The 15,092-nt window shown below is 53.3% G+C and overlaps 5 protein-coding genes across 5 annotated transcripts; 2 read left to right on the top strand and 3 right to left on the bottom strand.

The window, feature by feature from the left end:
- Positions 1-1,516: 1,516 nt before the first annotated feature.
- On the top strand, positions 1,517-2,550 carry LRP88_06635 (quinone oxidoreductase family protein; the record flags this gene model as incomplete). Its single annotated transcript, XM_083243173.1, has 2 exons — positions 1,517-2,251; positions 2,341-2,550. The coding sequence occupies 2 exons, from the start codon at positions 1,517-1,519 to the stop codon at positions 2,548-2,550; spliced, it is 945 nt and encodes a 314-aa protein (XP_083100397.1).
- A 152-nt stretch (positions 2,551-2,702) lies between these two features.
- LRP88_06634 (NAD-dependent epimerase/dehydratase family protein) lies at positions 2,703-4,106 on the bottom strand (the record flags this gene model as incomplete). Its single annotated transcript, XM_083243172.1, has 4 exons — positions 2,703-3,103; positions 3,160-3,610; positions 3,680-3,914; positions 4,078-4,106. 4 exons carry the CDS (start codon positions 4,104-4,106, stop codon positions 2,703-2,705), a joined length of 1,116 nt encoding a protein of 371 aa, XP_083100396.1.
- A 1,491-nt stretch (positions 4,107-5,597) lies between these two features.
- Positions 5,598-8,669, top strand: LRP88_06633 (uncharacterized protein; the record flags this gene model as incomplete). Its single annotated transcript, XM_083243171.1, has 2 exons — positions 5,598-5,916; positions 5,965-8,669. 2 exons carry the CDS (start codon positions 5,598-5,600, stop codon positions 8,667-8,669), a joined length of 3,024 nt encoding a protein of 1,007 aa, XP_083100395.1.
- A 366-nt stretch (positions 8,670-9,035) lies between these two features.
- On the bottom strand, positions 9,036-11,506 carry LRP88_06632 (RNA-dependent ATPase HCA4; the record flags this gene model as incomplete). The annotated part of the gene is made up of 2 exons (XM_083243170.1): positions 9,036-11,315; positions 11,375-11,506. The coding sequence occupies 2 exons, from the start codon at positions 11,504-11,506 to the stop codon at positions 9,036-9,038; spliced, it is 2,412 nt and encodes an 803-aa protein (XP_083100394.1).
- A 616-nt stretch (positions 11,507-12,122) lies between these two features.
- Positions 12,123-14,799, bottom strand: LRP88_06631 (SNF2 family N-terminal domain-containing protein; the record flags this gene model as incomplete). The annotated part of the gene is made up of 4 exons (XM_083243169.1): positions 12,123-12,844; positions 13,022-13,976; positions 14,027-14,343; positions 14,391-14,799. The coding sequence occupies 4 exons, from the start codon at positions 14,797-14,799 to the stop codon at positions 12,123-12,125; spliced, it is 2,403 nt and encodes an 800-aa protein (XP_083100393.1).
- Between the last annotated feature and the right edge of the window lie 293 nt (positions 14,800-15,092).

The raw sequence follows: 15,092 nt of genomic DNA, 5'->3' as shown, positions 1-15,092 counted from the left end.
ACATCAAACACACCTCTTTCGCCCGCGGAGCAACATGAAACCGCTCCATTATTGCCTCCGGAAACCTTGCCGTCGATCGCTAGACCCCAAAGAGAACTATTCGGGCGAGGCTAAGAATAGACCAGGGGTCTAGTCGGATCCCGCCGGGCACATGTTCTGGGGCCATTTACGAGGCGGTTACGCGTATGCTGGCGCAACCTCTGCAAATTTGAACCGTCTCGGTTATCGACAGCGGACTTTTGTAGTCGGTTACACTCGTTTAGCTATTAAATAGATGCCTAGATGGAAACTCGTATCCTTCGGTTCGCTTCAAGAGCGAAGGATTCTAGTATTGGCTTTGTCATTGGAGATTGACGGATCCTTTGATACGGGGGTTGAGCACCTAGTCCGCCCCAGCAATTCTTGTCCTGACGGGTACCCTATATCAGCAAATGTTTCGCGAATTTTACGAGAAACCCAGCCTCGATGGATACTGCAATTGTCATATGACGGCTGGGGACATCTTGGCAAAGGACAAAAAAATATCCTTTCGGTCTTACTCAGTAAACGTCGTCACATTGACCGTTGTCCTCCATGTGTCTAACCACATGGGTCCAACTTGCCTAACAAGCATTTCTTCAGACTAACACAGCGAAGTTTAGAGAGCTTCATGTATCACGATTTCCCCCACTAGAGATATACATGTGTAATCGCTATGCCCCGTGTATGCTTAAAATGTCTCCGGAAATAGGTGGCATTGAGAACTTACTTTGCTCTATCGTAGATGGGCAGATTTCTCACCTCAGTCATATGTTGCGGGACGAGATCCATTTGATACCCTGTAACTTCAGCGATATCCGCGTATTGACCATTCTCAGCATATCCTCAATACTATCCTCGAACAACGAGCGTGTTACAAAGCCACAATGGAGCCATGTTGGCGAACTCACTGACGCGACTTGAAGGGCCTGGTGGCATGTTCTGTTTCTACATCTCTATCAAGATATCGTTCTCATCTATTATATACGGATCACCCCAGTCGCCTGGTCTTCAGGACTGATGCTGTCAGCATTCAAACTGGATTACTAGATCTCTGTCAGCACCTACAATTATTCATCACTAAACCCATTCCTCCACATATATCCAACCTCAACAATCCCAAAAACAAGACCTCATACTCAAACAAGAAGTTCAATGCCGTACTTCCGCCTCCGAAACCGCCTTGCATGACGTGCCTGTCTTTGATTGCTAAGCAGAAACACCAGACGATTGGGTTTTTACCCCGCCATCATGGAACCTATCCGACCCCGCCAGCGCGTGGATACCCGTGGCCGTTATCGTGAAGACCGTCTCAAGCCGATTCTCTTCCGACTTGTCCTCAACTCCTTCGAGGATTCTTCATACATAGGTAATGGCCCAGTCGCTTGCCTCGCCACTTCGCCGCTCACTTCTCAGGCCTTCGTCACTCTCGGTCGCAAGACATCTCATTCCCGTGCAGCGCATCGCCCGAGTCGCTTCCCACCTCTCCACCGTCAAGATGGCTCCCATTCCACCCACGATGAAGGCCGTTCAGATCAACAAGAACGGCGGCACCGAGGTACTTGAGTACAACGACGTCCCTGTGCCCAAGGTCGGCGAGGGTCAGCTCCTCGTTCGCAATTCCATTGCCGGCCTCAACTACATCGATACTTACTTCCGTACCGGCCTGTACAAGGCGCCGCATTTCCCTCTGACACTTGGACGTGAGGCTGCTGGTACGGTTGTTGACTCGCATTCTTCCGTGTCCAACTTCCCTTCTGGAGCTCGCGTGGTCTTTATGGGCACCGTCGGCGCGTATGCCGAGTACAGCGTCGTCAACGCCGCGGATGCCATCATCATCCCCGATGAGATCTCAAACGAGCAGGCTGTAGCTGCGTACCTTCAGGGTCTGACTGCCTGGACCTTTATCCGTGAGGCTGGTGAGGTCAAGGCCGGCCAATGGGTCCTCGTCCACGCCGCTTCCGGTGGTGTTGGTACTCTGCTCGTCCAGCTGCTGCGCGCGGTTGGCGCAAAGACCATTGGCACAGCGAGCTCGGAGGAGAAGCTCGCTTTGGCCAAGAAGAACGGTGCTGAGTATACTATCAACTCACATGATGATGTGGTGGCCAAGGTGAAGGAGATCACCGGTGGTCATGGTGTTGATGTCATCTTTGACGGTGTTGGCAAGGCCACCTTTGATGCTGATTTGGAAATGATTGCGCCTAAGGGCAGTCTTATCTCATTCGGAAATGCCGTAAGTTGAACCCTTCACCCTGGAGTTCGCGACTAACAATACAGTCTGGCGCCGTGGACCCCGTCAACATCCTCCGCCTCACCCCCAAGTGCGTTCGATTGATGCGACCCGTCGTCAATGTCTACGTCTCGCCGAGAGCCAGCCTGGAGAAGTACACCACCGAGCTCTTTGACATGCTCAAGTCCAAGAAGCTGGAGGTTGCGATCCACGACGTGTATCCCCTCAAGGAGGTTGCGCGGGCGCACCAGGACATCGAGAGCCGCAAGACAACGGGCAAGCTGCTCATAAAATGTGATTAAATCTAGCCTTGCTCCTTTTCTTTGAACGCGCTACAAGTCTAAATGCTATGGATGGCTCAACCATTTAATCCAAAAACATGTACCACCGGAATTATTAGACCCAAGTTGCGAGAAGGCCTACTCGCAGACGTGACCTATATCATCACATCGCTTTAAGCCTTGGCCTTGATAGCATCAAGCAGCTCCGCAGGAGGATCTTGTCTGTAACCCTGGGGGTTGTTCTTAACCCAGCGCCAGAGGTCGTCGCAAGCCTCCTCCATGGTGAGCTCCGTCTTCCAGTTGAGCTCCTTGTTGGCCAGAGAGGGGTTCGCGGTAAGATCGAGGACATCGCCCTGTCGTCGGGGGTTGACTTGGTAGGGGAGGTCACGGCCGACGACCTTGCTGAAGGCCTTGATGATCTCAAAGACGGTGCTGCCACGGCCGGAACCAAGGTTCCATGCCTTGACGCCGGGCTGGTTCTCGCGGAGGTAGTTGAGAGCGACGAGGTGGCCGCGGGCAAGGTCGACAACGTGGATGTAGTCGCGGATGGCGGTGCCGTCTCGGGAGGCGTAGTCTAACCCATGTTAGGAATTGAGCGAAAAGGAGGCTGTGCCTGGCTAGGAAACTTACCGTCGCCGAATACCAACAGCTTTTCGCGCTCACCGGTCGCAACCTTTCCAAGAAGGGGCAGAAGGTTGTAAGGAACGCCCTGGGGATCCTCGCCCATGATGCCGCTGGGGTGGGCACCACAGGGGTTGAAGTATCGCAGAAGGGCACCGTTCCATTGCTTGTACTCCTTGCCGGCCTTCTCGAGGTTGTTGCGCTGAGCGTTGATAAAGTCGGTGATAACGTCCTCAATCATGGACTTGGTGCGGCCGTAGGTGTTGGTAGGACCGATGGGGCAATGCTCGGGGATGGGGATCATGTTGGGGAAGCGGGTGGCATCGCCGTAGACGGTGGCGGAGGAGGAGAAGACGATGTTGTTGACGTTGTTGCGCTCCATGGCGCGGAGAAGAGCGATGCTGCCGCCGACATTGACACGGTAGTACTCGAGGGGAATCTCGCCGGACTCGCCGACAGCCTGCGGATGGTGTTAACGGGCGTGAAGGCCGGGACGGTCGTCTGGACCGGAGGACAGCAGACAACTTGCCTTGAGAGCAGCAAAGTGAATCACACTGTCAATGGCAGGGTGCTTCTGAAAGACCTCATCGAGGGCCTTCTCGTCGGTCACGTCGAGCTTGTAGAAGGCAGGACGGCGGCCGGCCAGCAGCTCGATGCGGTCGAGGGCAACCTCGGACGAGTTGTAGAGGGAGTCGACAATGACAACATCGTAACCGTGCTCAAGCAGGGCAAGAGAGGTGAAGGAGCCAATGTAGCCAGTGCCACTGCAAGATCGAAGAATGAGGTGGTTAGCAATGGGCTGTTTCTTTGAGACGACAACGCGCGGCAGCGTCTGAGGGGTATCAGATTGCGACGAGGACAAAGACAGAGTCGAGAAGGGCGCAAAACGGGGCGCAAGGGTCGCAAGGGAGGGGAATTGTGGCGTACCCAGTGACGAGAACTGTTCCAACAGGCATTGTCGATTTCTTTGTTATGAGCGATGGGAGAGAGTTTGCGGTGAGGACGGGAAGAATCGATGCGCGAAGCGGCGGGGTTTAAGGCAAGGAGGTGAGGGAGATGGCGGGGCACTTTTTTTAAGAGGGAAGAGGAAGATGGGGGGTAGGGAGACCAGGGTAGGGGGTGGCGGGTCTAACAAAGAGATGGATGTGGTGAGACTATTTTGGGTGTTTGTTGAGGCGGCGAGCCGTGGTATTAATGGATAGGTATGGATATTAATACGGGGTTGGCGAGGAGATGGGAAGGACAGAGAACGATTTAGAAAATGACCAGGGGCACTCTGCCTCATTATCTTGCAACTCTGTTTACACGAGCGTCAGAGCAACGCTTTGATTGCTTGGACGGAGAAAGCCAGTCAGAGATGACGATTCTGGGTTTGAGGGTGGCGGGGCGCCGTTGCCAAGCAGGGGGGGTTCATGATGAGAGATGGACGTTAGCTTCTACGGTGGTATTACCCGGGTTCTCTCTGTTGGCCCGGCTATGAGAGGAGAGTTTGTAGCTTCTATAGATGGCTAGTAGTAATTAATACGAGAACCTGAATCTGGTGGCTGACATGAGACTTGAATGAATTGCGCCGAGTACAGTAACACAACTTGACGCCGAGTGGACTGGTTATGCCGTCACTTAGCACATCATGTTATGAGCTGCTTGACTGCACGTTTCGAGACCTTGGATGCGGTGGCTGTCTCTTTTTGCCCAACAGATCCATTGTTTGGACAATTCTAACAAACGATCCTCTCTATACCCACATCACAAACCCTCATGTCCTTCTCATGGTCCCCAACACTTGGCGGCCATTTTAGCGGCCGTCACTTCACATCGCCCAAACACGTGATCACGCCAGCCTCTCAATTCGCGGCGCCTAATCCTCGGCGCGCATCGCGTCTCCGGGCGCATTCACCTCAACACCTTCACAGACGATCACGAATATAACGACGAAGAAAAAAAAAAAAAAGAGGCGACGATATTTTGAATCATTTTCGGATTCAGGAAAGAGATTTTTTCATTCTCCATCTCGCAAGTTTCGGAGCCCCCGAGTCGCGCACCTTCACCGCATTGTGAGAATTTCCAAGTCGACCCGCCACCACCAACATGATGATTTCTTTGTTGTGACTTGCGCGCAACTGGAACTTCAAGATTGGCCAGCCCAAGCTGGCGCACTGAAAGACCGTCTTTGTCTGGCAGGACCGGGATGGGAACGGACCCGTAGTCGGTCACCTGCATACACATTGTGTTGCGTTTTCGGCAATCCACCTTTCTCATGGTTGCTATTCTCATCTCATAGCACAAAGAACGACGACACCCCTTGCGTGGACCGCTTTTACACGAGGATAACGGCAGGCACTTGTTCATGACACAAAAGGGCCTCAATCCTTTCACATCAAGTCTATCTCGTTGTTCAATCCCTTGTTCATCTCAACCTCGACCAAAAATCACATCCTGTCTCAGTCATGCCTCCCAGAGTAGCTGCCGGTAGACGTCCCCGGTTCACCAGTCGGGAACCGGAGCAGCCATCTACACACGAGTCCCCAAACGCCCTGATACGACCTCAGCTGCCGCCGCTGCAAGGTACTCCGAGCTCTCGGAGACAGTACACCTATGGCTCTGGTGTTGAGCCGCCGCCCAGGGTGAGCGCTGGCTTTCAGCGGATGGACCTGAGCACCGCTGTCAACCAGGCCCTCTCCAAGCGTGATGACACTGATGTGTTTGTGCGACCACCAAAACCTCGGGCAACTGCAACCGCGGAAGATGAGGAGACTTCTCGTGATGGTGAGTATTGTTGTGAAAACCTGGTCTAGCATTTCTAACGTGCATCAGATGGAAATCAGCTAAGCGCTGCGAATCTCCCTCGGGGAACTGTCGCTGGTAGTGACGCCGACAGCCTGCGCAGTTTTGGTATGGAAAGTGACTACTACGAAGATGCGACGATAGGATCTGCGCCTACTTCAACCCCAGGTCCCCAAACACGACAGCGCACCTCTAAGACAGCTACCCGGACACAAGAAGATGCGCCTGAGGAACGTGTATCACGGCCTGCACAAACCGGGAGACTGCGACCGATTTACCAGTCTTCAGAGGAAGACGAAGAAGAGGAGGATCCAAGAACCACGCGTGTTGTTGTCGATCATAGAAAGAAGATCAACACGCCAGCTCCCAATAGAACGCGCCAGACAAGGTCAAGCCAATTGCCAGCGCGAAATTCTGCCCAGGAAGAAGATCAAGAGGAGGAGAGCGTGGATGAGGAAGCAACCGGTTCAGAGCCAGAAGCGGAATCGCTAGGTGTGCATAGGGTGACCGCCAACCGTCGACCAAGGCAGGGATCCGAGGAGACATATGAGCAATCGAAGGGAACCTTTCGAAAGAGACCACAGAACCGGTCAGACAAAGGGGGGCTCTTTGCACAAGCCGACAAGATCAACAAGAGGGTCACCTCGTTCGATAAGGCCAACGAGATTCCGGTTGATCCGTGGGAGCGTGACTTTTTAATCCAGCAAGAGATTCGCGAGGTCGAAGACCAAGTTGCTCGTGAGCGAGCAGAGAGAGAAACCCGGACCCGATCAATCGTTCAACGCGAGACATGGAAGCAGTGGTTCCAGCAACAAATCGCTTGGGTGCTCACGCTCTGGCCTTTCCGCCTATTTAGGGGACAGCGGAACGACTTTGACGATTTTGACGACGGCGAGGAGCATCATCATGCTGGTCCCGTGGAATGGTGGTGGCTCTTGCATCCCATGACGTACGTACGAAGCTTGGAATGGTTGTCCGACAAGTTGATGGATTACGTCTTCAGCTTTATCGACAGAGTATCTGGAGTCCAACTTCGAGGCTCTCAGGCGGGCTTGGCTATGTATTGGACCATGCTTTCTTTTCTTGCTTTGTCCATTAGCGGCGCCGTTATACATATGGCAATGGGAACATCTGTGCCGTCAGTACCAGGCTTCCCGGATTTGGGATCGTCCGACACCCTTCATTGGCCCAATCCTTCTGGCTTCTTTGAGAGAATTGGAAACATGATTCCGTCAATGCCTTCCTGGGGCACGGATGAGGGACCCGATATTTGGGCTGACCCAGAAGAGCGCGGATCCGGATCCTTTGATAAGTTCTTGGACTCGTACAAAAAAGCAGTCGGCTCCTTGAAAGACAAGGGAAACCTCCACGAGCAAGCCATCAAGAGGCTCGAGGCGATAGTCCCTCACATTGTCCACATGGACGTCAAGGGCGGGAAACCCGTCATCTCGCAGGAATTCTGGCACGCTCTCCGGGATCTCTTGAAGGCGGACGGCAGTTTCCTAAACTTCGACAAGAAGAATGGTAGTCTTGAGGTTTCTTCCGACGGGCAGTGGGAGGCACTCCTTGCTCGGCTCACCAAAGACCCTTGGTTTACGTCAACCATCAACAACAGCGCCACGGGGGCTGCTGAACAGGTGGAGGGTAAACTTTCTGGGTGGTGGGACCGATGGATTAAGAACAACGACAACAAGATTCAGGAGCTTCTGAATACGGCAATGGATAAGAGACAGTCTGCTGGTTCGGAGCGCGAATTCGACGAACGACTCACTAAGATTGTCAATGAGCAGCTCAAGGAGAAGAATCAAGCCGTCGTCACCCGCGAGCAGTTTCTCAAGCAAGTCGAGAGCGAGTTTACCAAGCATCGGAAGCAGATCGCTGCTGAGATGACGGAGCTTAGGACAAAGATGGATAAGCGCGTCAAGGAGATGATTCGCGCAGCAACTTTTAATGCGCCCAAGCAGGTCACCAAGACTGAGATCTCCAACCTTGTCCATGAGATCGTCAAGAAGGCCCTGGCCGACTTGAGTCTCCAGGCCACGGCCAAGGGCACGATCAAGGTAAACTGGGATGCCGTGCTCAAGAACCAGGTCAACTTTTTTGGAGTAGGCTCTGGTGCTACTATTGACACGAGACGCACGACGCCAGTGTGGGATCCGTGGAATAAGGGCGTTGCTTCTGACGAGGCCTACGAGAAGGGTATCCTTGGTGTGAACCCCTTACCTCCCATCGCGGCACTTCACCCCTGGCAGGATGAAGGAGACTGTTACTGTGCTGCGCGTACTGTCAACCACCGCGGCAACGCTCACAGCGCCTCAATCGCCGTCCACCTCGCCCACCTCATGGTCCCCCAGCAAGTAGTCATCGAACACATCCTCCCCGGGGCAACCACAGATCCGGAGGCTCGTCCCCGCCACATCGAAGTCTGGGCCAGAATCGAGGCCGACGAGCGTGAAAAGGTGCGCGACTTTTCACAAACGCACTTCCCCGACAACAAAGAAGACTGGGACTTTACCCCTCCCAGCTTTGAGGATTCGTTTGTAAAGATTAGCCAGTTTGTCTACGAGAGCGATGAGCTGCACAACGGCGTGCACATCCACCACCTCAGCCCGGAACTCGAAGACCTGGGTGCCATGACGGACCACGTCATTATTCGTGCTGTGAGCAACTATGGTGCCAAGACGCATACTTGCTTTTACAGGGTGAGGCTATTTGGGAGACGAGCAGACGAGTAAAGGGAGTTCTTTGCTTGTTTTCTTTTTTTTTTGGGGGGGGGGGGGGGGGGGTTTATATATGCGTTTGGTACCTTTTTGTCGGCATTGCTGAGCGCGGAGCTGGATGGTATGAATGGATAGGTTTTGATGAATAGTATTGATGATTGCTTTTTTTTGACCTTGAATATTGCTGTGACTGAATATCGTATAATTGTCTGTCTTCCTTTTTAAAGCTGTCTTCATCTCTAAAGAGACCACAACCACAACACGCACAACAGAGATGAATACACGCCCATGAAAAACAACCTTGTGCATTGTATAATCTGCAACTTTTGTCTATCCGTAAACACAAGGCTCCAAAGGGTATCGAACCTATCTCGTCCTACTTCAACCATCCAGCAGCCCAGTAGCAAGGGCCTCCAGATCCTCGAGCGTCTCCGGCTCCTGATCCATCTCGATGACCTTGCCCTTGCCCTTCTTCCTGCTCTTCTTGGCCTCGTCTTCGGAATCGTCCTCGAACCACTTCTTGGCCCGCTTCCTCGGTGGTTCCCTCTCCTCCTCTTCCGACGACGAATCTTGTCCAGCGATGGGTAGAGACCGCATGAATTCCAGAGGATCCTCTCCGTCGTCGACGGCTTGTAGCATAGGCGCATCCTCGTCGTCGACAAAGCCCATACGCTCCGCCCTCTCCGCAGCCTTCCTCTTCTCCTTCTTCTCGCGGCGCTTCTGCTTGGCGAGAGCCTTGTCGTCGACATCCGCCTCCTTGACCCTCGTAGCCTCGTCCTCGACAAACTTGCGCCTCTGCTCCTCCGCGGGACCCTCCTGGCGGAAGTCGTCCTCGTCCTGGAGCTCGTACACGGCGTGGGCGTTGCCCTCCTCGTCGAAGACGAGCTTGGTTGAGTTGCCCTTGAACTTGGCCATCTTCTTTTTCGACTTGAGGGCCTTTTCGCGACGCTTCGAGTCTACGATGAAGGGCTCCTCGCCGCCTAGGCCTTCGATGATCTTTGCTGTGCTCTTGTATGCGTCCTTGGAAGCCTCGTCGAGATCATCGTCCCTGAGAACTCTCTTCACAGACAAGAAATCGGCCTCATCATCATCCTCGCCCTTCTTGTCGTCCCCATCAATGACAAGTTTCGTGTAGTGACTTGACAAGACGTCCTGGTTCGTTCGCTCAAACATGCGATCGTACTTTGTCCGCACCTCGTTCTTCTTGCTCTTCTTCTTACCCTCCAGATCTTCGTCAGACTCGGAGTCACTCGACATGCCCGCGCGAGGGGCATTCTTTATCCGCTTGATATCGTCGCCCTTCTGGAATTTGATCTGTGGTGTTCCGGGAAGACCCAAACTGGCAGCGAAGCCGTCGAGGTCGAGCTTGTCAAACTTGAAGACGTCCTTGTCCTTTTGTATGTAGACGGATCGGGCGTAGCTGATAAATGCCTTTTGACCGAGATACTTGAGGTCCGGGTTTTGGAAGCACATGCTTTGCAGGTGGTCCTTGATGTTCTTCTTCTTCTTCTCCTTGACGTTTACCCTTTGTATCGGAATCTTCTTTTGCTCCAGTTTCTTGAGCATGCCAGGCTCCTCACTTGGGTCTAGGAATAGCACGGCTCGACCATTGCTCTGATACCGAGCTGTTCGGCCAACTCGGTGGATGTATGTGTCGACGTCTTCAGGGCAATCAGCCTGGATCACCCAGTCGACGGCAGGGAAATCAATTCCTCGCGCAACGACATCGGTAGCAAACAGACACGAGTGCTTGGCGGCGGTGAATCTTGATGTAATCTCCATTCGAGCAATCTGCTTTTGTCTGCCGTGGAGATGGAGTAGAGGAATACCAGGTTGGAGATGACGGAAACTCTCGTACACGAATCGGACTTGTTTTCCAGAACTCAAGAACACGATGATCTTGCTCTTAAGGTTGGCCTTGATGAAGCCATACAGTGTGTCGAGCTTCTCGGTCAGAGGCGTAACAATGTAATGTTGCTGAAGGTTCGTAGGGGTCGCGCTCGCTGCGGCTTCGTGAACAGAGACGTATTCGGGGTCCTTGAGGCTGAGTCGCGCAAGATCAGACACCTTCTTGCTCTGCGTCGCACTGAACATGAGAGTCTGTCGCGACTTGGGAAGATGCTCGACCAGGGCGTCAACAGCCGACTGGAAGCCCATGTCCATGATGCGATCCGCCTCGTCGAGCACCAGGATCTGCAGGTTGTTTGCGTCGAAGCCGGCCGTCTGGTCGAGGTGCTGCAGCATGCGGCCGGGCGTACAGACGAGGATGTTCATGCGGTCCAATCGCTCAGCCTCCTCCTTGAGGCTCTTTCCACCAATGACCAAACCTGCCGAGAAGACGTGGTTTCGACCAACCTTGCGTAGGACTTCAAAGATCTGGACGGCGAGTTCGCGGGTGGGGGAGAGGATGAGGGCGCCGAGGCCATCGTACTCGGTCCATTGTGCGCGGTAAAGCTTCTCGAGAACGGGGATCAGGAAGGCAAGTGTCTTTCCGCTGCCAGTTTTGGCGGCTCCGAGGACATCGTTGCCCTTGAGGGCGAGGGGAATGGCTTGGGCTTGAACGTCGGTCAGGACCTGGAAGTGCGAGGCCTCGAGGCCAGAGGCGGTCGGTACGGAGAGGGGGAGATGTGAGAAGTTCCTGATAGTATCCGACTTGGGGTCCTGACAAGTCCATTAGCAAAGGCTTAAAGCGTCAAAATGAGGGCATCGCAAAGACATACCAAGTCAATCACCCTCTGCTCCAGCTGCTGGAGATCCTCCTGCTCCCTCTTGCGCTTCTGCTGTCGCTGCTCAGTACGACCATTCTTGTGGACCTTGGCCGCGCGGCCGGAATTCCGCGCGCTGGGAGCCATTCGTGGAGAGTGGTTGGGATATCGAAGGGAAGAGGATGGGGATTCTCAACCTTCAGAATCTGGAGTCGCGAGCGAGAGTCTCTGTCGCTGGAAATTTTTTGGAAAATGGGCGGCGCTTCTGGAGGCCGATGACCGATGGCCCCACTTGTTGTGGGTACGTACCGGCTAAGATGCAGGGATGGGCAAGATTGAGGTCTGAGTTGATCTTGTTCAATGACAATCTCTTCATTGACGGGATTCTTCGTAGAGGCAGATATTTGGCTAATGTTATTACGATTGCTAACATCCTGTGAGATTATTCAGGGGCTGTGTGTGGCAAGTGGTACATCGAATGCTGCACGCTTGTCGGCTGGTGCATCTTGAGCAGTTGGAAGTGAGAACCATGCAAGTGTGCAAAGAAATAGAAGCAATTAAGGTGTAAAAATACAATGATTCCCAGCCAGAGCCTGTATCCCGAGGCTATCGATATTTCCAACATCGTTAGCAAGTACAGCAACTGTGTAAAAATACAAGGTTCCGGAGCCTTTGCGCCCTGTGAACAACCCAAACCATGTATCCGCAGACCAATATCATACAATCATGTTAGCAATAGATCCATCGCATATTCGTCCCGTGCTCAGTTCTTTCGTGCCATCTTGATCGAGTCTGCGCCGGTCTCGACCACACGGTAACCGTCTGCATCGCCTTCACCACTTGCCGCCTTGGCGTAGGCCTCTTCACTTCGATCACACAGCACGTCCAAGTCCGACTCGCTCAATACCTCCTCTCCGCCAGAGACTTTGTAGACTTCACCGTCTTTGAGAAGTAGCGCCCGAAGGGATTCCGGGTCGAGGTCCTCACGGAGGTCCATTTTCTGGCCCATTGTCTTGAAGCCACCCTTCTTGATAACCAGCTTCTCGAGACGTCGCTTTGCGTCCGCAGAAAGAAGGAGCGATTCTTCAACCGTATCTTTGGTTGCCAGGCGGAAGACAATGACGGGGCGAGTCTGGCCGATGCGATGGCATCGATCCTGGGCTTGAAGATCTTGTTGCGGGTTGAAATCGGAATCAAACAAGATGACGGTATCTGCAGATGCGAGGTTGATGCCTTGTCCGCCAGCGCGAGTAGACAAAAGGAAAACCTTGTACTCTGGATCGGTATTGAAGTCCGCAATCTGGGTCCGGCGACTTTCTTGCGAAACTGAGCCATCAATCCGACAAACGTTCCAGCCACGCAGCTCGCGACAATAATCCTCCAGGATGTCGAGCTGAGTCGTGAACTGAGAGAAAATGAGGACTTTGTGGCCATCTTCGAACAACCGGGGCAAAAGGCGATCCAAGAGCAGCATCTTGCCCGAAGCTGTGACTATCGAGTCATCGACAGGAAGATCCTTCGATGCGTTCCATGGGTTGTAGAAGTTGTGTGGCGAGTTACACACAAGACGGAGTTGAGCCAAAGGGTTGCCCAGCTTCTTCTGAGCAATTTGCTTTTCTATTTAGGTTAGCACTGATCAAATCTTGGTAACAATGGACCTACTGGCAAGCTCAAGTGTCTGAGCGCGCTCCATCTCTTCGGGTGTCAAGGACGTCTTGGCGTTGTTGTCGACATCTTCAGGAACCATCTCTTTAGCAAGCTTGGCCTCAAACTCATCATCCGACATCGCCTCCTCGTCGGATCCGGCGTCCTTGTACGTTCGCGTCTTTCGAGGTCGCCCACGCAAGCTGACTGGCGTCGACTGACGACTAGACTTCGCACTCTTGGCCTCCGACTTGATTGATGTTGGAGGGGATTTTCTCTTGCCGGCGGAAGAGGGGGTCGGCGATGCTGTATCAGGCGCTGGGTTCTTACGTGGGCGACCCCTGCCACGCTTCGGCATCATCATCATCGCGAAGGCGTTGTTGACGACTGGTGCTACTGGCTTATCGTCTACCCGCTGCTTAACGGGACTCTCGCGAATGGGGAGTGACGTGGTCTTGGGTGCTCTGCTGGTAGATCGCGATGTTCCTCGGCTGGGCTTTGTCGACGAGGGAGTGTTGCTGATCTTTTCCACGACTTTGTCCTCAAGGTACTTTCTCGTGTCAATCTTCTTGTTAGTCAAGACGTTGTAGAGATCGGTTTGTTCCTTGGTCATGGGCGCAAAGAGGACATACTCCCGTTTCTTGGGGAGGTACGCCGCGACATCCTGCTTGATACGTCGCAAGAGCATGGGCTGAAGAATCAGATGAATCTTCTTGACAAGGTCTTGCTTCTTCTGGTCGGCAATGAACTCTTCAGTGCCACGTTCATCTTCCAGGTCAGAAAAGTCAAACCACGATTCAAACGCTTCCCAGTCGGTGAAGATAGTGGGAAGAAGAAAGTGAAGTAACGACCACAACTCCTTCAGGTTGTTCTGGAGCGGGGTGCCCGTGATGAGGAGACGGGTAGCTGAAGAGAACTGACGGAGCTGCTGAAACAGCTTCGCCTCTGCGTTCTTCATTCGGTGACCTTCATCCTGGAGGCGTGTGAGTATGAGCATAGACCGCGATCACAGGGACGACTCACGATGATGATGAATTCCCAGCTGATCCTAGAGAGGTTGTGTTGGTCTCTGAGAACCATCTCGTAAGACGTGCAGACAACTGGGAACTTCTCGGTCGGGCGACCACTCTTAAGGTGTCGCATCATGTTCGTCTTGAAGATCTCCTCTCTTTGATCTTTGTTTCCGTGGTACATGACCACGGGGATCGAAGGTGTCCACTTGTGAAATTCGTCCATCCAGTTGGATAGAGTGCTGAGAGGTGCGACAATCAAGTGAGGGCCGAGATAGTTCTCTTGCTCCCTTAGCAACGCGATCAAAGAGATGGTCTGCACCGTCTTGCCTGCGACGAGTTAGCTCTGATCGATCGCCACAACGATGAGTACTTACCAAGGCCCATCTCATCGGCGAGGATTCCGCTCATGCCTTGTGAACAAATCTCATACATCCATGTGAGACCTTCAAGTTGGTAGTCGCGCATGGTTCCCCCGACCATACACTTCGGCTGCTCAGCCATTTCCAGGTTGTGCTCGCCGAGTGTTTTCCCGTCAAGACTGCTGCCAACACGTCCAAGAACTTGTGTCTTTTTGGTGAGAATATCGCTAAAGGCGGCACTCTTCGCCAGCAGATCATCGAGTTCCCTGGCCTTGGTCTCTCGCTCAGCCTTGGTCTCGGCCTTCTTCTTCCTACGTTTCTTGAGCAGAGCCTGGCGTCGCTTTTCTTCAATTTTCTCGTTCTCTTCTCGCGCAGCTTCTTCTTCCTTCAAAAGCGCATCGTCGATCCCATCCTCGAGCTTCATGGTGGAGTTTGGCGACTCGGGTGGTGGCGGGGAACTCGGAACGCTGGTGGGCAGGCGGGAGGTGGACCGAACGGAGGTCGTGGCCTCTGAGGGAGATCTCGGTGTTGTCATGATTGGAAAAGACTTGTCAGACTTGTCAGAGAGACAAGAAACGGAGGAGAAAGATGAGAAAAGAAAAAGGTTGCGAGCTCGAAAGCTCAGGGGCTTGGAGTTTCTGCCTGTCGATCGCCACTAGTGAGGTTTTCGGCGATGATGTCTTGGACTCTGCTCCTCGGATCGGTGGATGAGAAAAG

The sequence above is a fragment of the Fusarium phalaenopsidis genome, assembly GCF_050370095.1.
Source record: "Fusarium phalaenopsidis strain FUZ10S chromosome Unknown contig_32298, whole genome shotgun sequence".
Lineage (NCBI taxonomy): Eukaryota > Fungi > Ascomycota > Sordariomycetes > Hypocreales > Nectriaceae > Fusarium > Fusarium phalaenopsidis.
The sequence above is the reverse complement of the archived record's forward strand: the minus strand, read 5'-3'. Positions and strand labels throughout refer to the sequence as shown.